The following is a 21400-nucleotide window of genomic DNA, read 5'->3' on the forward strand; positions in this document are numbered from 1 at the left end:
CTCCTCCCACTGAGCTCTGGAAAAGGCTCTCAGGCAGCCACCGCCACCAGGAGGATGAAAAGATCAAGAGCTGCAGCAAGAGCAGCCAAGTAGCGCATCATCACCAGCACCATCTCCTCCACCACCAGCACCACGGGCGAGTTCAGGCTGGAAGAGAAGCCAGTTCCTCCTCGGGGCCTCTTTGACAGCAGTGGGAGTTTGTTGGCGAAACACAGGATGAGAAAGACGAGTTGCGGAGCAGATCTCGGCTCCAGCAAGACGGGTTTGAGAAGTCCTGGGCCTCTGCCAAGGAGGCCCTTGCAACACGCACATCTCAGAGGCAGAACGAAGCAGAGGGAAACTGCTGGGATCCTGGCGTGGAAACAGCGCTGGCAACACCCTCCGAGAAGCCACTGACAGATGCCTCAGACGCAACTTTTCCATCCCATAACTGATTAACCGCCACGTCACAAAGTGAGGTGGGGGGTGGGATGTGTGTGTTTGTGTGTGTGTCTAAGGGTGACTGTTTTTCACTGTGTACACTGAGATTCACATATCTGTAGTGGGAAATCTCCTCTTGTTTCCCTTCACGTATTCCTTCAAAGTGCATGTTCCACGTGGAATCCAGTTAGGCGCTCTCCAAATACAGTGGACCCTCCGGATACAAATTTAATTCATTCCAGGGGTCCGTCCGCACCCCAAAAAATCTGTATACAGAGGCGCTGCTTCTGCGCACACGCGAGTGGTGAAACCTGGAAAAATACTTCCGGGTTTGCCGCTTTCACAACCCAAAGTTTACATTACTCGAGCGTAACATAACCTGAGGGTCTACTGTATGAAGAAGATGCAAAGGCACTTGGTGACTTAATTATCTCTTTCTACCATTTATTTTTATTTTTATTTTTAAAAAATGATATGCTGCTATGTCATATCTATCTATCTATCTATCTATCTATCTATCTATCATCTATCTATCACAGGCATAGGCAACCTAAGGCCCATGGGCCGGAAGCGGCCCATGGGCCGGAAGCGGCCCATGGGGGTCGTTTAAACGGCCCATGAACCCCCGCTGCCCGCTCAGTTGGCTCCCATGTGCCGTGCTAAACTGCCGCGGAGCAGAGCAGGGACCGCCTTCTGCAATGCTGGCCAACTTCCCATTGGCTGCAACAAGCTCCTGCAGTCAATGGGAAGCCTCCTCCACACCGGAAGGAGTGTAAATGGTGTTTGTGTGCACGCACAAACACACACACTGGCCCACCGTGGTGTCTGCAGGATCGTGAACCGGCCCATGTCCCAACGTTGCTGACCCTTGATCTATCATCTATCTATCTATCTATCATCTATCTATCTATCTCAAAGCAGTTTACAGCCATAAACCGTAAAAACCATAAAAAGGTTGAAAGAGTTAAGAACAGTTAACCATTGCGAAAGGATGTGTTCCGAATTGCCTGCATAGGCCTGGCAGAATAGAAAATTTTCAGGCAAGTGTTTTATTTGCACATTGACAAGCAGAGGGTTAAAAAGTAGAGGCAAGTGGGACACCTCTTGCCCGCAAAGACCCATTTCCCAGGGATCTGACAGCCAAACACATAACAACGCTGGACATTTAGGAAGCAAATCCTTAACACTGAGTGACTTTGGGCCAGTTACTGCCTCTCAGCCTAACCAACGCCACAGGGTTGTTGTGGGAATTAAATGAGATGGGGCAGAGCCAAGTGCGCTGAGGGGGAGGTGGGATATAAATGCAGTAAGTAAATCAATAAATGAGGGGATTGGAGGAACCTGCAAGTCTTGCTCTACAGATCAACATTTTTAACCATGCAGCGGCTGGAGCATAGCAGGGAGTGAAGGTAACACCTTGTTGGTCCCTCCCAAGGATGGATCCCCTGTTTCTATTCCCTCTCAGCCCCATATATTGTGCCCAATGATCCTAGCCATGTGGGCCTGCAGTACTTAAGGGTCCCCCATGTGGGACCACAGCCTGAAAGGTATGGGTCACTCAAACAGAACTGAAAAATAGGCTGCAGGATTATCTTAATATATTATTTTTTAAAAATTGCGCTTTATCATTTTGTGTGGGAGCTTCCCAGAGAACAATGGTATCGGTGTGGGAGGGTGTGCAGCCAAAATCACAAACACATGATGGCTAGACGGTCACTAACAGAGGCAATGGCACCATGGAGGGGACCACGCATAGAGGGGACTCTGTGATGTCACACCCGCAAACCTGGTGGCGGGAAAAAGAAAATGCATTAATCCCTATCTCTTCCTTCCTGCACTCACTCTTTTCCTACCTGCAATGGGGGAAGACTTCTCTTTGTTTTCCTCCAGACAGCAATCTCCATTTTGAACTGGACTGTGGATATCTGTAACATTTTAAGGATTGTTTCTTGCCTGGTTTTCATCGGTTGGATCTTGGCAAGACCTTTGATGTGAGTAAACTTTGTTTACTAAACAGTCTGAAAGTGACATTTTTGTTAAACATAAAACAGGGAGGAGATTATCTAAGTCTGCCTAAAGCTTCCTTGGATATCACAATTGTTCCAGAAGGTTATGCAACCTTGTCCTAATAGCATCCAGAGGTAAGCTGCACATGGATGGTGATTTTTAACCCTGCTGAAATAGATATTTGTATTCTCACATAAGCGAGAAAGAGGAAGTATAATTACTAATAAAATATCCTCTCCTACTCATCTAAATCCATCCAACACTTGGGTGTCCTTATATACAGTAAAAAAATCAAAACAACACCAGAGCTGCAGACTCTGAGACAGGAAGGTCTGATATCCTAGCTCCGTGAGCCTGGCTTGGTCAAATGTTCTCTCAGCTTGATGCCTGCTTGGCTTCTTGTATACATACCTGTACAAAGGGAAAACTACCCACAAAGCCACAGAAGGAGTTCATGGTTGATCAGAGATGTTCATCTGAGCCCCCGGCTCATCATGCTCCTGACTCAGTTTCCACACAACGGCCCTGTGAGGAGCAAGACAAAGAAGTTGTTGCCGTTCCCCCAACAAATCTGTGTTGTACTTCCTAGGAGGAATAAAAGAGAGAGGATTGTGTGAATTGTTACTGTGGCACACACTCACACACACCCTTGCATGAATCCGACTGGTAAGATGGTCAAGAAAAGCACCAATTCCACAGTGGCATGTATGGACAAACCAATTCCCAGTGTTCAGAAGTGCAATTTGAAGCAAGCATAAGTGAGTCCTTTACTCCTGAGCAAGCAACAGCCCCCAACTTAGATCTTTTAAGCCAATGAAATGTGCCTGAAGGATTTGGAGCAAGCCGCATAAGGCAACCAGACTTCATCAGAGGTGGCCTAGACTTTTAAAATATATATAAATACTGCTCTTCACCTGAAGATCACAGGGTGGTTTACAATATAAAGGTAAAGGTACCCCTGCCCGCACGGGCCAGTCTTGACAGACTCTAGGGTTGTGCGCCCATCTCACTCAAGAGGCCGGGGGCCAGCGCTGTCCAGAGACACTTCTGGGTCACGTGGCCAGCATGACATCGCTGCTCTGGCAAGCCAGAGCCGCACACGGAAACGCCGTTTACCTTCCCGCTAGTAAGCGGTCCCTATTTATCTACTTGCCCCCGGGGGTGCTTTCAAACTGCTAGGTTGGCAGGCGCTGGGACCGAGCAAGGGGAGCGCACCCCGCCTCGGGGATTCGAACCACCGACCTTTCGATCAGCAAGCCCTAGGCACTGAGGCTTTTACCCACAGCGCCACCCGCGTCCCGGTTTACAATATAGAAACACTAAAATGCACAACACAGTAACAAACAAGAACAATACCCCCCTTTCCCTTGCGTTTTACACCTCGTGCTCAGGGCTCCTTTGCTGAGGGAGGACACCTTTGTGTGACAGACCTTGGCAACTGATAGCCCATCATGGATGATGAGACACCACTCTTCACCCTTCTCACCCTCCAGGTGATCTATGCAGGTTCTGAACTGTTTTTAAAGGGTTTAATAAAAGGGGAGCCCTTGTGTGCTTATGTAGTCCTTTTAAAAAGTCTGCCATTCTCCCATTTCCTCAAAGATTCTCCACCATTTTGCATCTCTTTCCCCTCTCCTCTCTCCCAGCACTTTTTACTTAAAATAACATTTATACCCCATCTTTCTTTGCAGGCAGATTAGGCAGCTCAGAGGGAAACAACAATGCAAAGCTAGCAGCAGCAAAATCACCAGTTCTGAAAGCTATACTAAAAAATGCCCCAGAAACTGAACCATTTTTAAAAGCAAGGGACACACACACAGAGCGAGAGAGCGCCAGATATTCCTCAGCCCAGTTCTCCAGAGGACCTCCCCGGCGCAGTGGGTTCACATGGAGATATTTTTGTAAAAAAACCAAAACAAAACAAAAACACCTGGGGACAAGAGCAGCCAAAGCCAGAGCAGCGGGTCCTCAGCACCAACTTCTGGAAGGACACAAAAGGGCACTGCCAGACCCATCCCAGGACCATCTCAGGAAGGAGTTTACAGGGATGTCCCAGGAAGTTCCTTGTAAATAAATAAATCCAAAAGTCCATTCCTGGCTTGTGGGATCTTTGCTTTGTTTCCCGCAAGCACCCCAAGATCTGTTCATCGGCCTAAACCAAGTGCAAAAGACAAATGCTTTGCGTCAAAGCATCTCGAGCGCAGGAGCTTCGCCTGAGTGCCCAGAACTGAAGACAGCTCACAAGGCTGCGGCGCAAACCTCCACTCCAGGCTCGCCTCGCTCTCTCGGCAGCCAGGCTCGTTTTGCTGTTGAGCAATGCTGCCTCTCAGCCTAACCTGCTTCTTGCCTCTCCTGCGGGAAGCAATGACAGATCTCGCCCCCCACCCCAACCTTTCGGGTTACTCGTGAGTTTTCCCTCCTTCCACTTTGGAGACTATATTCCTGAGCCCCCACGCCACACACACAGAAGCCGCTTCTTCGGTACTCGCGTCCCAGTAGGGATCAAAAGAGCCTCTGAGCATGTGTAGAGTGCCCACTAGCCAACCACTGCACAACCGAGAGCCACCCCAGGCCCTGTCCGCAGCTGCCGAGCGCGGCCCGCCTGGAGTTGCGTCCCCGAAGGCGGGCTGACTGGCGCTTGTGCTCCTGCTTTTAACCTCCGCAAGAATTCGCTTCTGCAGAGCGAGACAAACGCTCCCCTCGCGCCCTTGCCCAGAGGCGAAGGCTGGCGCGAAGAAGCCGCTTGGCTGTCTCGTCCCCTCCGCAGGCCACATTTTATCCGCATAAGAAACCTGAGAGGTAGGCTAAGACCGAGAGGGAGTGAGCTTCATGGCTCGAGTCCACTCCTCTCGTTCGCCTCGCCTTCTTACTTCGGGCTGCAGATCTGGCGTCGAACCCGAGCCGGCGCTGCCAGAAACGCTCCGGAGCGGCGGAAAGGGACGCCCGCGGGCGCTCCTTCCAGGCGACTCGGCGCGAAAGACGCTCCGGGGAGATTCTCAGGCTAGTGCGGCGGCAGGAGTGGCGCTGAAGCCCTAGGAGCCGCCGGAGCAGGCAGGCCTGCTAAAGCCCCCGTCCCGCCTCCAACTGACCAACATGGCGGGGTCGAGCTCAGCTGCCCTCCTTGTCCCCTGGAAGCCGCGTTGGAGAGGAGCTGAGCACCACCCCTGTGATTTCTGCCCCCCGATCGCCGTGAGGCTCTCTCAAGCAATCGCCCTCTGCCTCTTCACGGGCGTGGAAACAGCTACAGAAAGAGAAAGTTGGAAGGAACTCAAAGGGTCGTCTTGTCCCGCCCCCTGCTATGCAGGAATCCCAGCACAGAATCTTTGCCCTAGCCGTGCGTGGGCAGTCTGCAGGCTTGTAAAGTCTGGGACTGGGAGGCAATGGAAGTGGGGGAGCGGGCGAGTGGTACCCCCCAGCCCAGCAGCCGTGAAGTATTTTGGCCAGCCACTAGCTTTCAGCTTAACCTACCCCGCAGGGTTGCTGTGAGGATGAAAAGGGAAAAGGAGGAGCACATGCAACGACTTCAGCTTCTCGAAGGAAAACAGTTTATTCACCAATGCATATATATTGCTCTTTATTAACGCGGGAGGGGGGCTCTTTTCATTCCGAAGCTGGCAGGAAGCCAGCTGGTGACCCAGAGAATGAAGGTCTCATTCATACAACCGCTCATTAACTCACCAGTGGCTCACGTGCCATCCTGTGCCCGTGAGGATGGACAGCCTGTGAGTCACTGGCCTCGGTGGCTCCTCAAGTCATAGGGTGGTTCCATCGCATCCGTTCCTGCTGAGAAGCAGCACAAACACCATTTGCATAAGGTCAATAAACACATCCTGACATGGCTGTAGGCTGCGGGGGGGGGAGCGCAAGGGCCAAAGATAAGGCGCGCGGGGGGGATTTCATCCCATCCTCCTTGTGAGCAAAAAACATAAACTAGTTAGACCCCAACTCTGGAGGAGGGTGACTAGGCTTCTGAGATGATGGGAGCCCCCACCCGCCCCCACCTCTCCAACCGCTTGGCCTAGTTTTGCCCAACAAGCATTTCCGCCTGTGTCCTGCTGCTGCCGTCTGGGGAGAGTGTGAAAGTTGCAGGGGGAGGGGGGTGACTGCCCGCTGCTCCAAACTGCTTGAGGAAAGGGTGGCCAGGGAAAGGGGAAAAAAACCTTTTAATTTTTATTTATTTTTTATTTATTGCATTTACATCCCACATTTTATCTCTCCAAGGAGTTCAAGGTGGCAAACACATTCCCCCCCCTTCTCATTTATCCCCCAAAACAACAACCCTGTGAGGTAGGTTAGGCTGAGAGGTGGCGACTGGTCCGCCAAGAACACCCAGTGAGCCTCATAGCCCAGTATGAATTTTAACCCCGGTTTCTTCCAGGTCCTAGTATGACACTACCCACTACACAACACTGCCCGGTTTTTAGATGGGGGCCACCTTGATGCTGGAACTCAGTTCTCTCGGCGCTGCCCGTTTCGTGCTGGGAAGACCCAATGTGTGCCCTGCAGGCAGGAGCGCCCCTCTTCCCTCTCCCAGGGCCAATTCCTAAACAAAGCTCCCAATGGAAAACGCCCGGAGGAGCCCGGAGTGCTGAACCCGGATCTGGCAGATGGGCACTGGAAAGAGAAGCCTTCACGCGAGGGTCGAATAAAACCTGAAACGTTTGTGCCCCTTCCAGCTTCCTGCGTGGCAGTGATGCGAAGGAATGGCTGAGCTCCATAAACGTGGTCCAAGGTGAGTCTCTGCCCCGCTCAGCATGCGGAGCGCGCACCTGGAGTGGCTCAGAAGCCCAGCACACCCTCATAAAAGCAGCTGGGATGATCGTCTCATCCCCACGGCGCCCCCCATTCTGCAAGGGGAGTTGGGGGAGGAAGGGAACCTCAGCAACACACGAGCCCCTTATCCCATCTTCTCCAACCCAGAACCATCAGACAACTATGGCATCCCTTTCTAGAAACAAGTGACAGGAGAGAGAATTGTAGAGTTGGAAGGGACCGCAAGGGTCATCTAGTCCAACCCCCCGCAATGCAGGAATCGCAACGAATGGTTCTATGAGAGATGGCCACCCGACCTCTGCTTACAAACCTCCAATGAAAGAGAGTCCACCACCTTCGGAAGGAGCCCGTTCCTCTGCCGAGCATCTCTTGCCGTCAGAAAGTTCTTCCTAATGTTAAGTCGGAATCTCCTTTCTTGTCATTTGAATCCATTGGTTGCTAGTTCCTAGGATTTAAGCTTCTGTCAGCAAGCTTGAGAGTAACGGCCAAACCCGCTCTGGGAAGCTCAAACTCCTTCTGCTTCTCAGAGGAAGCCGTGCGCGGCAGAGCTGTGGAAACAGACATCAGCATCAGGAATGTGGGCAAGGGGGCGAAACTAGGCACTCACCCAGCGCTGTGGCCTCAGGGCCCTCCCTCTGGGTCCATCCAGGTCCCACTGCGGAGACAATTCCCGGAGAACCAAACATGCCTGAGAGAAGGACATCGAGAGCGTTGGGCGAGGAGAAGGGCCGGCTTGCTCCCCTTCGGCCTCGCTCCGGAGCAGAGGCGCCCTCTCAGCCTCTCGCAGGCACGTTCCCTCCAAATTGGAGAGGAAGGTACACCTCGCTCCGCCCGGCAGTTTTGCCAAATCGTGGGTTGTTAAGGGGAAGGCACAAAAGCGGGGCGTTCTCTTCCTCACCCCCGAAATTCTCTTCCCCCCCTTTCCCCACGCGAGACCCTCAGGCCCGAAAAGGAGAGAGAAGCTGGGCAACGACGCGAGGAAACCCCCCGACCCGAGTCTGAGATAGGACCCATCTGGAGGGACTGGAGTGCGTCTTCCCCCCGCCCCCCAAAAAGACCCTAGTGCCAACCCCAGCCGGCAGACTCACCGGGGCAGCGGCGGAGCAGGGGGAACCGGCGCCCGAGCTCCGGGAGGCTCCGCAGACGCGGCGCGATTGCTAGGGCGCCGGCGACCCCGCGCTGACTGGCTGGCTGGCTCTCGCGTCGCGTCCCGTCCCGTCCAGCAGGTGCTGCCGCCTCCGCGGCCGCGCCGCTCCCCCCACGCGCTGAGTGGCCGAGCGGCGCGCCCGGCGCGCCTTCCCGCTCCAATCACGGCCGGCGCCGGCAGACGGGGCGGGGGCGTCTCCCTTCGCCGGGGGCGCCCTATGGAGGTGCGGTGCGGGCTGCCAGTCGCGGGTGGCGGAGCCAATGGGGCGCGCGTGGGGGAGTGGCCGCGCGTGGGGCCGAGCCGGGACTCTAAAGCGCGTCCCCCCGCCGAGGGGGCCCCAGTGAGAGGCGCGCTGCGCGGGCCAGCCGACGACCCGACCCCACGCGGAAGCAGCTGCCGCCATGGCCACCACCACGGCGCAGTACCTGCCGCGCGGCAGCCCCCTCCTGGCTGTGCCCACGCCGGACGCCGAGCGCCTTCACCAGGGCCCCACGTACCGCGAGGTGCAGAAGATGATGCACCACGAGTACCTACAGGGCCTGGCCGCCACGCCGGGGCACCCCATCGGCAGCCTCCCGCACCATCAGTGGCTGCCAGGCGCCACTGGAGACTGGGGCGGCGGCGGCGGGGGGACCCACCTGGAGCACGCCAAAGGGGGCGGCGCGGGCCCGCGAGGAGACCTCGACGGCTTCCACTCGCGCTCACACCTGGTGCACCAGCAAGCGGGCGGCGGAGGAGGCGGCGGCGGAGCGCACTGGGGGCAGGGGGCTCCCGCGCATCACCTGGGCGGCTGCCCCTCGGCCATGTCCCCGACGGCCGCCGGTGGGCACCAGGCGCTGCTCTACTCTCAGGCGGCCTACCCGGGGCTGAACGGGATGCTGGGCCCGCAGGCACCGGCCTTGCACCTGCCCCATGGCCACGCGCCCCACGGCGGTCACCACCAGCACCATCCGCACCAGCACGAGGAGGCGGAGGCGGCGCACCTGGAGGGCTCCCCGCCGCACCTGGGCCACGCGGGGGGCCACGAGCCGGGGTCGGCGGCGTCGGACGAGGAGGCGCCCAGCTCGGACGACCTGGAGCAGTTCGCCAAGCAGTTCAAGCAGCGGCGCATCAAGCTGGGCTTCACGCAGGCCGACGTGGGGCTGGCGCTGGGCACCCTGTACGGCAACGTCTTCTCGCAGACGACCATCTGCCGCTTCGAGGCGCTGCAGCTGAGCTTCAAGAACATGTGCAAGCTGAAGCCGCTGCTCAACAAGTGGCTGGAGGAGACCGACTCCAGCACGGGCAGCCCGGCCAGCCTGGACAAGATCGCGGCGCAGGGCCGCAAGCGCAAGAAGCGCACCTCCATCGAGGTGGGCGTCAAGGGCGCGCTCGAGAGCCACTTCCTCAAATGCCCCAAGCCCTCGGCTCACGAGATCACCTCGCTGGCCGACACGCTCCAGCTGGAGAAGGAGGTGGTACGCGTCTGGTTCTGCAACCGGCGGCAGAAGGAGAAGCGCATGACGCCAGTCGCCGCACCGCACGCGCCCGCCATGGACCAGGACCTTTACGCGCAGGGCGCCGACGCCTCGCCGACGCTCCAGCACCACCATCAGCACCCGCACACGCTCCAGAGCCCCGGGCAATGACTCGGCCCGGGCGGGGACGGCTCCCGAGGACTGGACTGGCCTGCCTGGGACTGGCTGCGGGACCTGCCCGCAGGGCCAACGGACTGCGCCCTCGGGGGCCGGCCGAGAGAGCCCCCGGCGCGGCCCTAGGACAGACAGATGGCCGAGCCGCCCCGCCCGACGACGACGACGCCGGACCGGGCAAGCAGCAGCAGAGCGCGCAGAGGCGCGTTAATTTATTCCTACGCCTGCTGGCGACCGACTCTCTTTCTAATTTAAAGTCTCTGTATTTATTTGAAACTCCACCGACCGAACCTGGAGCAGCAGCAGCAGCAGCAGCCTTATGGCCGGCGGGAGAGACGCGAGAGGCCCAAGGTTTGAGCTGGATGCGGTTTCTTCTTGCGGGGGGCGGGGGCGGGGGGGCGCAACCTCTATTGCCAGCCGGGCGGTGTCTGGGAGAGGCCGCCTGGGCTCCCCAAAGCGACCCACAAGGGACTCGGCGCTCGCTTCCACTTTGCCCCTTGAATCCGGCAGGCGCGGAGGTTGAGGGACCGGGTCCGAACTGCCAGCACCCGACTCCCGCCCTGGCCCTCTGTGACTTCCCTTTGCTCGCACGCCAGGCCCGCCCCGGAGCCGGGGCCCGTCTGTTGGGCCGGGTCCGCCTCTGTATCATCCTGCTCCGTTTTTATTTATGTTACAGCCAATATTTTATTACTCGCATAAAACATTTATCCAGGAACCCGCCTCGTGTCTTTTTCTTTTTTGTCCCCATCAGCGCCGGGAAAGAGGAGGAGGAAGGTAGGACAGGGCAGGACAGGGCGCGAGGCAGCTTCCAAGGCGGCGGCGGAGACTCTGGACACGGGCAGGATTAAGGCGCTGGGGCCCCGGAGACGGCTATCGCTTCCCGCAGCCCCAGAGGTTTTCTTTCCTCCGCCTCCCGCCCCACTGCCTTAAAACTCCCTCCAACGGTGGAGAAATTTTCCCGTGCCCCCGCTGAGACCCAGCGCCGGCCCCCTCAGGCCTACTGGAAGCGTCGGCGCCCCAGTCGGGCCGTGCGTTTGGCTCTCTCGGTTTCCCCAGAAAACGGTATTCTCTGGTCCACCGGGGTTGCTGAAGAAAGGGCCCGCTGCTCTTTGAATGCTCCCGAGGGCTCCTCAACTTCCCTGGGAGGCAGCCATGGGCTGCCGGGCTTCTCTAGCCGGTCCCGCTCGGGCGGGCAGAGGCGGACCATACAGAGTCGCTCGCTGGCCGGGTCAGGGCCGCTCACCTGCCTGCCTGGTCTCCGCTTCCCCACGGAGACCCCTTCTCCGTCCTCGAAGCGCTTCGGGGTGGCAGCGAGGCGGTCCTCCCGGGTGCAGAGAGCCCTTCCCAGTAGATTAGGAGGTTGTCGGGACGAAGCCGGCAGGGGAAGGCTAGTTCAGTTCGGGCTTGCCAACCAGGTTGTGAAAAAGTCAGTGGAATGCGAGGCGACATTTTTTGTTTTGTTTTGTTTTCCTGCTGGGACCTCTCGGCCCAGCTTTGTGGTCCTTGCGGAAAAGTTCTTTCTTTCTGGAGGGTTTTGAACTCTTCCTTTTCAGCGGCTGCCGCGGGGGGCGAGAAATCCTGCCCCCACTGGCCGCATCTTTTGTTATGTAGGAGCCTGGACCAATTTGGAATCCCCGCAGGGCAATAATTCACCAAGTAAAAACAATCTAGCAAACACTTTTAAGACAACAGCCTTTGAAAAAAGTTCTTAGATTATACAGTGAACTAACTGAAACTGGGTGGTTTCAAACTGGCGGTTAGCTCATTTTATTTAGGACAATGCTATAGATGCCTGCGTGAGCTCAGTGAGGCATGGGCACAGAGAAGCGTAAGTAGGAGCGCAGCCGTCTGAATGCGCTTCTATGCCACCTTATCCGCTCATCTCTGCAAGGTGGCGCTTGTAAAACGAGGAGCCCTCAGCGTTCCGAGGCCGATCCAAGAGAAAGTTCTCCTTGCCTGAGCCTCACTGAAATGAAAGGGCGACCCAGAGGGCGGGGAGGGAAGCAGACAGACCCCCTACTCCCCAGCCTAGGCCATCTGTCTGCTGGTTCCCCTGAATTCTGCTGCGCCACACGCAGCTCCAAAATTCGCCATTGTCTCCTGGTGACGCCGCTGCCGGGGTCACTTTCTGGCATAATCCGCCTGCCCGCGCTTGATGCAAATGAACACATTTCAGAGTAGAGGAAAGAACGTGCATTTGGAAATCTGCTTCCCTCTCTGGATTGCTTTTGTCTTCCTTTTGATAATGCAAATGCCCAGGCGGAAATGAAAATGCAACTTAAAAGAAAGAAAAGAACCCCCCCAGAAAAGTCAAGGAGAATCATTCAAAGTGTTTGTTTCGCTGCTGTATCTCCAGGTCAGGGAGAGTTTGCGGTGGAATCTGATAGCCCAAGTGGGGAAGAGTTTAAGGAGCATCATTTGGGGAAGATGGTAAGTCTTTTTGGAGTTAGTCAGTCGCATGGCCTTCCTCCTCCTCCCCGCTATTCACATATTGAAAATGCAGAATCCGAGGGGGAAACCAGAGGACCCGCAGTCCGCAAAGTGGGCTGTGAAATAGCCCAAGGGGCAGGAAGCCCCTCCCTCGCCCACCTCAAGCCAGCCTCAGGCCCTGCTGCTTTCTCCGTCCTTCAGCCTGCACTCCCCGCCCCGCCGCCTTTCAGTCTTTCGAGGCCACCCAGGGAACCCTTTCCCTCTCTTTTCTGTGCTGTCAAAGGTCGTTTTAAGACAACTTTTGTTTAGCCCTGAAATGGCATTTCGTGCGAAAGGCACGACTCGACCAGGGTTGCTGCTGCTCGGAGGGGTGTCTTTTCTTTTCTTTTCTTTTTGCTTGGGTTTTTCTCTAAGCTGCCGGAAAGCTGCGCTGAAGGGACCCTCTTTTGGGGGAACCAGCAGCGCGCCCCGATGCGGCTCTTCGGCAGAGCCACTTTCTAGAGTTGTCTCTGCCCGGATGGGGCTTGCTAGTGGCGGGGAGTGGAAGGTCCTGAGCCCTACCACGCCGGTTGCTTTCTCCCCTCCCCGAGAAAAAGACGAGGCCCCTTTCCTTGCGTGAAAAAAGAAGCCCTTTGCCAGAGGTGGGGGACTAAGGGGACTCGGTTCAGCTTTTCTCCGCTAAGAAGTCAGAGGGAGGGACGTCTTGGTCGCTCTGCTTAGGCGAGCGGGTTTTCTTGGGGCGGGCCAGAGGTGAAGAAGGCCGGGAGTCTTCGCTTCCAGGCAGCGGCCTCCTCTTCCCTTTGGGAACGTGGGAGCAGCCTCTGGAGATGTGGAGGGGGGCCGGGGTGGCGAACCAACCCTTTGGCGAACCTTCCGAAGCTGGCGACCAAGCCCCAAACGCCTTCCCCGTTTCCCTCCCCAGGATCCTCCTTTGTTGGGGAGGAGAGCTGACCGCTCCAGCCCCTTCATTATCGGGGTCCCCCTCTCTTCTGTATCCCGAAGGCTTCTTCTGACGCAAATGGGGGCCATACGAGAGCAGAGGGCGGCTCCCTTTGTCTCCCCAACAGTCCCAACACCCCGCTTTTCTTTTTTTCCAATGGAAAGGGTCTTTCCTGTCTCCATCCTCCCCACCCCCTCCTCCGCGCTCTGGCCCATCATGGAACTGAGCCCTGTCCCCGCCCATCTGCTGCCCCCCCCCCACTGAGTCGCGCAAAGAACCGGCTGCTTCCTTATTGCCACCTTTCCAGAGAAGATGCGCAGGAGATCCTCTTGGCCTTGTCGGCCAGTTGTGTGCCTGGTGGCCCTGTGAGCTGAATGACTTATGGAGCCGGCAGCTACCTAAGCTGTGGTGGGTCTCATGGACTTGTCCAAAGGGCCCCTCGAGTGTGCGAAAGTGCATTGTCCCCCAGGGTCACGCGGGGGGGGGGGGGCGTTTCTGTGAAGACAGAGTGCCCCCTACCGCCTGGCAAAGGAAGCGCAGCAGAATACTAGGTCACTCTGGCAATTTGTGGGGCGTTGCGGGGGGCGGGGGTGCTTCTGCTGGAAGCAGAATATAAATGAGTTGGTAAGTTCCATCAGCTCACGAATGTTGATGAGACGGAAAGCAGGTTTCGGAGTGATATGGAATTCTGGACACATAAGATGCCGCGGGAGGGGAGGCGGCGACGTGGCTTTTTCTTAGGCAGCTGTTTCTGAGCGTGGGGAAGATCCAGGCTAGTTCAGGCCACTGACTTCTTCCTCACATTTGCTCTTGCCCGGCTGCTGTTAAGCAAGCCCCCCCCCCCCCCATTGCCATGAGCCATTTTCATTTCAGATGTGCTCCAAAATCTTTACATTGCGAGAGGAGAGGGCAGAGAGGGAAGGGGCGCTCAATCCGTGGCAACCAAAAGGCAGCCCTAAGCCCCCTTCTCCTACCCCCACCACGCCCCACTGCGCCAAACCGTGTCCTTGTGAGCCAAACTGGGCTTTGTGGATGCCACCAGACTCGGCCCAGTCGTGACAAGCCGAGGGAGGGGGTCCCTCCTCTCTCCCGCAGGATCACCCCAGAGAGCAGCAAAGGGGTTGGAGCAGACGGGGCGCGGGGGGAGGGGGAAGCACCACCGATTCAGTGGGGCTCCAAGAAGGGGCAGGGAGCTTGGCCTCCGCCTTGGCACCGTGTCCCGTCCTCTCACACCTCCGCCAATGGCGCGCTGCTGCTGCTTCTGCCACCACTGCACAAATATAAATAGACGGTGCCTGCAGCTTAATCAGGTGTTTTCCTCGGTGACTCACATCAGCTCTATCTGCAAAAGTTTCAATTAGATCTAATAAGAGCGGGCTTTGTTGCTGTGAGTAATCACAGGAAGGGCTGGGGAATTGGGAGGCTGCAAAGGCAGCATTAAAGTGCGCCGGGCTCGGCTTGCGGGGAGGAATAATGCGCGCGTTAAATCAGGCCTCCTGCATAATTCATGCCACTCGGTATCACGTCCCCTTTTCCCGGGTTGCCCTAAACCGATGTGGCTTCCCATAAAGCCCAGGATTATTGTCTGTGGTTGCTGGAGGTGCTTCCCCAACAGCAGGACAGGCTCTGGGGCGGCGGCTGATGCTGCTCCTCGCTCTGGGCTTTAAGTGGAACAAAAAAAGGGCTTTCCTGGGTCATATTTCTGGTCAGCAGTACAGAAATGCCCAAAAGCTTAGCTCCAGCATTCAGTTCCCTTTTGCTTCCTAACAGACAGTGGCCCTTTCTCATTCTGTGGGTAGTGGAATGCTGTTCACAAGTACAAAGATTTAAATGAGCAGACATAGGATTTCTTTCTAATGATGAGCTTTTTATTTTTATATTAAATGGTGCTTTTCAGGCCACAATGGTTAAAATGTTGTTTTTCAGTTTCCCTTTTTCCAGCAGTAGCCCTTTACATGGAATGATGCATTTCTCACTTGTTTTAAACAACTGTAACCTTTTAAACATAACCATTATTGGAGTATTATTCTCCGTGTTTTCATGAAATGAGCTAGAAAATGTGTTTTATTTATTCATGAGGATATAGTGAATTGCACTTAGGACATTTCAATTCAATTAAAAGGTACGTGTGCATAATTTTATAATAGTTCATTTGAACTAAAATAAAATAACTGGATACACAAGATTAAAATAAATTAAATACCAGGAAGCCTTTTTGCAAAAACTAGAATTCGGAGAAGTCAAAAGCAAAATGTTTTTTTCCAGGTAATAACTTAAAGGACATCTGCTGGAAGGCAGGGGGACAATTCTCATGGTGCTTCGATCTTAAACTGAGTTGTCAGTATCTGAAATTCTTTGCTTAACTTTGCCTTTGCCTGGACTGCCATGAATGTTGCTATAAACTGCACACAAAATAAAACTTAAGCATTTTGAAGGATTCTTGACAGAACTGGAAAAAAATGCACCACACTTGAAAAAAAAGGTATCATTATTTGAATTACATTCATTTTCTTCCCCTCTTTTAATTTCATTTGTTAACATGGAGTTTAAAATTCAAGGAGCTCTTGTGGATACAACATAAACAGTTCCTTGTTATTCTTAAGGATTTTAATTGTAATCTTGTAATCCAGGTTTTTAATTTTAAAATGGTCAGAAAGGGGATATATTTAAATTTACATTATTTGGACATGTGTTTAAGTCTGTTTCTAAATGATTTGTGAAGCTGCACAGAGCCCACTTGCAGCTCTGTAGTTCCTTGGGGCAGGTATTTCAGGTCCTCAATTCTGGCCATGCATTTAGAGAAAGAAGAGGAATGCCTCTCTCCCACCTCCTGTCCTGCGGCAAGTCTCTGATGGAGGGGTTTTGGTGCAAACTCTTTGGCTGCTACAGCCCTTTCTCCTTGACATGGGAGGAGTCACCCCCACGAAGCACTCTATAAGCCTGAGCTGAAGGACAAGAACTGGACAACGGTGGCAAGCTTTGATTAAAGCCCAAATTCCTCACAACATCTTCATTCTGTTCTGTTTTTCACCCTGAAGGTTTTCAAATGTCTGTCACTGAAAGATGCCCCAAAGGGTCCCTGGGGAAAGGGCTGTTTTCTTCTCCTTTGCTGTGCTGGGGCAGGCCAGGGTGGCAGGCAGAGCGTCCTCCATGCAAGTTTATCACCCCATTTCCTCCAATATAAACAAAGTCAAACAGAACTAGAATGCATCGTCTTTGCGAATAGGTTTCTAGGGAGAACCTTCACACAGAAATGTTTCTTGTTCGTACCTATTTTGTTTTTAACAAATGTTGTGGGTTGTTGTTTTTTTTAAAAAATCCTGCCTTCCTATATAAAAACACGCAAAGTGAAGTTTGGAACCTCTTAGTTTGTAAAAAGTAATATGAAATGGGGTGCACACACATGATAGAGGGGTGTAAAATAGTGCATGGCACAGAGGAAGTGGAGAGGTGGAAGTTTTCTCGCCCCCAACATTCTCATAATAGCACAGAAACTCAGTGTGGGGGGGTGACGGACGCTTCTTCACACAGCACCCAATTAGGCTGTGGGAGTTGCTCCCACACAGTGTGGCGTTGGCCACATTGTGGGGCTTTGGCCTAAAGGAGGATCAGGCAAATCCAAGCCATGGTGTCTGCCTCCAGCCTCTAAGAGCACAGAGCCATGCCTCTCAAGGCCAGTTGCAGTGGATCAATGGAGAGCAAGAGCCCTTTTCCCCACGGACTGCCTGTCAGTTTCTGAGGGGCATCTGGTTTGCCACTGTGGAAACAGGATATATTTATCACTTATTTATTTAAAAATGTACACTGCAGTATCATTTTATAAAAATAAAAAATCAAAGCAATTTACAGCAATAAAGACATAAAACTATAAAGTTAAAAACAGCCATGAATTAACCATCGTTGAGGAGTGCATTCCGAAATGCCTGGTGGAATAGAAAAGTTTTCATTTAAAAGTTGGCACAGAAGGCGACTGCTGAACCTCTATTGGCAGAGTATTCCACAGCGCTGGGCCCATGATACTAATAGCCAATGACACTGAAGAATGATGCTGGCCTAGCAGCAAGCCCTTTGGTCTGATCCTACAGCCAGGCTCATCCTTCCACCACCTCCCGGGCAGGAACATGGAGCAATCTGGCAGCTGATGGCAATTTTGTTTTAATTTTCCTTTGACTTTTCCACGCCAGAGTTTGCTCCGCTCTAGGTGGGGAAGAGCTGCAAATTGCCAGCTCTGCGAGCTTTTCTGCCCGACTCTCAATCCATCGGCTCAGTCTGCTGCAGAATACAAATATTGCTGGAGGAAGATTAAAAACAGGCCTGGAATGGCAAGCAGCTATAACTCTTTCCCTTCACACTAGAAGTTCTTGGCTGTCAACATCCTAAGGGCGAGAACAACGGGCCCTGTTTGTGCCAAAGCCAAGAGGGATGGAGGCCAGGTGAGGGGTTATGGCAGATCTCACTCTTGCCCATCTCATCCAGAAGGTCTAACAGAATCCATGGGCAAAAGATGGAGGAAGTCAAAGGGAGCAGCAGACTTAAGGAAGTCATAAGGAGGGTGGGGGAGGGACTGAAAAAAAAAATGAAAAATGGCCTGGTCAATTGCTCCACAAAGCCGGCAAAGTAAGGAGCCACTCAGCAGCCTCTGAAGCATGGATAAGATCTAAGGGAGAGAAGTCCCAACTGCACCCCAACCTTGTTGCCTTTGGGCTTGCATAAAACACATCACTACTGGTGGATGGGGTGGGGTTCTCCTAGCAAGCGTTCGGGATCCACAGTGAATGACTTTTTATGCACAGTTGGTTAGAGCATGGTACTGATAATGCCAAGGTTGCAGGTTCGATCCCCATATGGGAGAACTGCATATTTAGGTTGGACAAGATGATCTTCAGGGTCCCTTCCAATTTTATGAATCTAGGTCTCATATGAAGCAAATATGATCTTATGCAAGAGAACTGGAAGGATGGCAGAAATGGCAGAAAAACACCAAGGACCTTTGGAGAAGGGCTTTGGCTGTTGGTTGAATGTTTGTCCTTCCTTTCTACTAAATGGTGCTTAACATTTATTTGCTTGCTTGCTTGTTGTATTTATTATACCCCACCTTTTTCCTCCAAGGAGCTCAAGGTGGCATACACAGGTCTCTCTCCCTTTTTTATTTTCACAACAACCCTGTGAAGCTAATAGACAGTGACAGGCCTAAGGTCACACCCAGCAAGCTTCATGCCTGAATGGACATTTGAACCCTGGTTTCCCAGGCACTAGTAAAACTATTTCACCACGCTGGTGTTCTGTTAACAGCAAACACACACAATGGGATGGAAAATAGCAACTGGAACATAAAAACAGGTCTGCAAAGCATTATTAAAACTAAACTAGTAAAATTGAAACAATTCAAAATTGAACCACTGACCATTGAACCAATGCCCCCCTTCACCATAGACCTGGCTTTCTGCTTTGTTGATGGACAGGGAAATTCTCCTACCATTTTGGAGACCTGGGAAGGAAAGGAGGGAGGTGGCCTCTGCATTGTTTGATGAAGGTGTTGAAGAAACAAACTGCAAAGCTCTCAGATCTCGGAGTCAACTGTTTCCATGCCTTTGAGTGGCTGGTTGTAGCAAGGGCAGCCCTTGAGCCCTGCCTGCGTTGGCAGTCAAAGCCAGGCTCAAGGGGCAGGGACCTTGCTCCCTGGGCCACCCTTGGAAATTCTGCTGCGCTGCCCAGTGGAGCTTTGGCTCTGCCTTTAATTGCTCTTCCTGGAGGCTGGGAGGTGGGAGCCAGGAAGAAATGCCAAGGGATGATCAATGCGACATGAAATCCTCTTTATTGACCACCTTTCACCTCTGCTTAAACTAATGACGGAGCCTCCACTTATCTGTCCCAGGGCTCTAGGCACATCAATTTCACAAGGCCACATAAATAACCAGGGGTCACAGGGCACCCCAGAGCGGCCTGTCAAGTGACCTGCCTGTCTGTCACGGAAGGAGTGGTGGAGCTCCAGCTACGGAGGCCAAGGTGGGCCCCAGATCTCTCACCAGGCCAGGCCTTGCAAACCAGAAACTGCTGGGTCCATCAGCCACCAAGGGGCAGTGTGTTTCAGATGGACAGTGAGAAGAAACTGGTGGGGTGGTAGCCAGCTAGGGCGGAGGCAAGTGACTCAGGTTGTGTGTCTCACAAACTGGGCTAAAGGCAAGGGGCTCTCAGAGGCACGCAACAAGGCAGCCTTAAGGAGGGGATTTGCATGCCGAGGTGTCACCAACATTACCCCATTCCAGAGCAGCAGGATTTTCTCTTGGGTTCTGCCGTGTGTGAGATGTCTCCACCAGTGTACTGGGTAAAGAGGCAGATGGAATGTGCCCTTCACATTTGTTGCTGATGCAAGAAGGGGGAAAGTGGAAGTTTGCCTCTATTCTCCACCCAGCAACCACAAGAGCTGCTCACAGCAATGAGCATAAGACTCATGGGGAGGGGGTGAGATGAGGGGATCAGAGGATGGGACTTAGATTCAAAATGCCCTCAGGCTGCTTCCAGGTGAGTGTTTATTGGGGGGGGGGGAGATGCTTCTCATCTGTGCGAGTTTTTCACAGGGTTCACATGGCATCATTGCATCAAAATGTCATCTTGCACGTACACACGCACATGCACATTTTAATCTGGATTTATCCTTTCTGGGGGAAATCTTATGACAAAACAAAATGGTAGGTGAGCCATCCGCAATGTCTGGAAGACCCATTGATAGCACTAAGCCCCCATCTGGAATGACCCTCAGTTGAAAATCCCCTGCTATAAGGAACAAGTTCAAGAAAGATAAAAGTAAAGGGAACACTTCTCGGCCAAAATGACAGAGAGGCTGCTGGGATCTCTGACCCAACCGAAGTAAAGAAGCATGACACCTGCAAGGAATGTCATTTGGGGCTGCACCGATAATTCCAGCATTGCAAGCAGGGGGTAGTGCCTGTGTTTGCCCTAGTGGTAGGTCATGGCCAGCGTGCTCTGCCCAGTTCTGGCTAACACCTTAAAGAACTGGAGAGGACAGAGTCAGAGGAACACCACAAAGATTCTCTCTCTCTCTATCTCTCTCTCTCTCTCTCTCTCACACACACACACACACACACAGAGAGAGAGAGAGAGAGAGAGAGAGAGATCAGGCAAAGGCCAGAGCAACTCTGGGTATTAGCTTATGCGATTGATGCAGCGGGGCACAGGTTCTATGCAGCGGCATAGCTAGAACAGGAAGCAGGGCTAGCCATCCATGGGGATGGGGCAAGTCACTCACCGGCCGGGGAGAGCCGGGGCAGGGGCCGTCCGCCTCCCGCTCAGCTGGAGGGCAGCTGAGATGGAGCTAGCTGTTCCGGCACCTGGAGCGACGCACATGCTGTGCACCCAGGGGTAGGGCTAGCCACCTGTGGGCCGGGGCTAGTGTCCCAGAGGGTGGGATGGCGATGTCACCTCCCCAGGGATGACACCCGGGGCAGACTGCACCCACCGCACCCCCCTTTCTCCACCAATGTGGCTGCAGCCAGGAAGGAGGCGGCAGCTGGAGCGCGCTACAGGCCGCGCGCCACACACATCCCATGCTGCATTTTCAGGCAGCACTGGGCCCATCCACTGGAGGGCGCCCTGTAGCTCCAGTGCTGCCTGTGGCCCCCGCCACCCCTTTTCTCCGCAACTGGTTCTAAGGATGCTTCGCTCCATTCTCCTGAACTTGGTGTATGGATCAGATTGTTCTTAGTTGATATGGACAAGTTCTGTACTATTTACCTCAAGGTGAGCTGTTCTAGACAACAAAACATGCACCCATTTCCACAGAGGTGCTCTAAGAAGGCCCATGCGGTGCTTGTCTGAGACCCAGGTGGGAGTTTTGTTAGAATAAAGTTATAAGCTCAAACCAAAAAGTAGCTGGTCCCTGACAGCTCCCTGCCCCACACTGGCCAGCTTAGCCCTCTAAGGATTGGGGCAAGTGAACTTGGCTGTCCCCCTGCCCCTGCCCCCTACCTTTGCACAAGCCTGGCCCTAAGTGTGTAAGTTGGTGGTAAGTTGGTTGTAAGTGTGTAAGGTGGT

The 21400-nt window shown here is 53.9% G+C and overlaps 1 protein-coding gene and 2 long non-coding RNA genes across 4 annotated transcripts in view; 2 read left to right on the plus strand and 1 right to left on the minus strand.

The window, feature by feature from the left end:
- The window catches only part of LOC310683263, a 418618-nt gene that overhangs the window by 387045 nt on the left and 10173 nt on the right, over nt 1-21400 (plus strand). The gene's annotated exons all lie outside the window — the stretch shown is intronic.
- LOC310684133 lies at nt 2022-8387 on the minus strand. 2 transcript variants are annotated; one of them, XR_014514704.1, is made up of 4 exons: nt 8289-8387; nt 7511-7748; nt 6106-6210; nt 2022-3012 (listed from the first exon to the last, which is right to left on the minus strand). It is a non-coding gene; the product is annotated as an uncharacterized lncRNA (long non-coding RNA). The 2 variants fall into 2 exon arrangements; XR_014514703.1 differs by lacking the exon at nt 6106-6210.
- Nucleotides 8684-10693, plus strand: POU3F1 (POU class 3 homeobox 1). Its single transcript, XM_083454614.1, has one exon. It carries the CDS (start codon nt 8749-8751, stop codon nt 9973-9975), a length of 1227 nt encoding a protein of 408 aa, XP_083310740.1. The 5' UTR covers nt 8684-8748; the 3' UTR covers nt 9976-10693.

Source organism: Podarcis tiliguerta (assembly GCF_965153285.1).
Source record: "Podarcis tiliguerta genome assembly, chromosome: 8".
Classification (NCBI taxonomy): domain Eukaryota; kingdom Metazoa; phylum Chordata; class Lepidosauria; order Squamata; family Lacertidae; genus Podarcis; species Podarcis tiliguerta.

Bases quoted from the DNA above. Each gene is read 5' to 3' on its own strand.
- POU3F1 (XM_083454614.1), top strand. From the start codon at position 8,749: ATGGCCACCACCACGGCGCAGTACCTGCCGCGCGGCAGCCCCCTCCTG.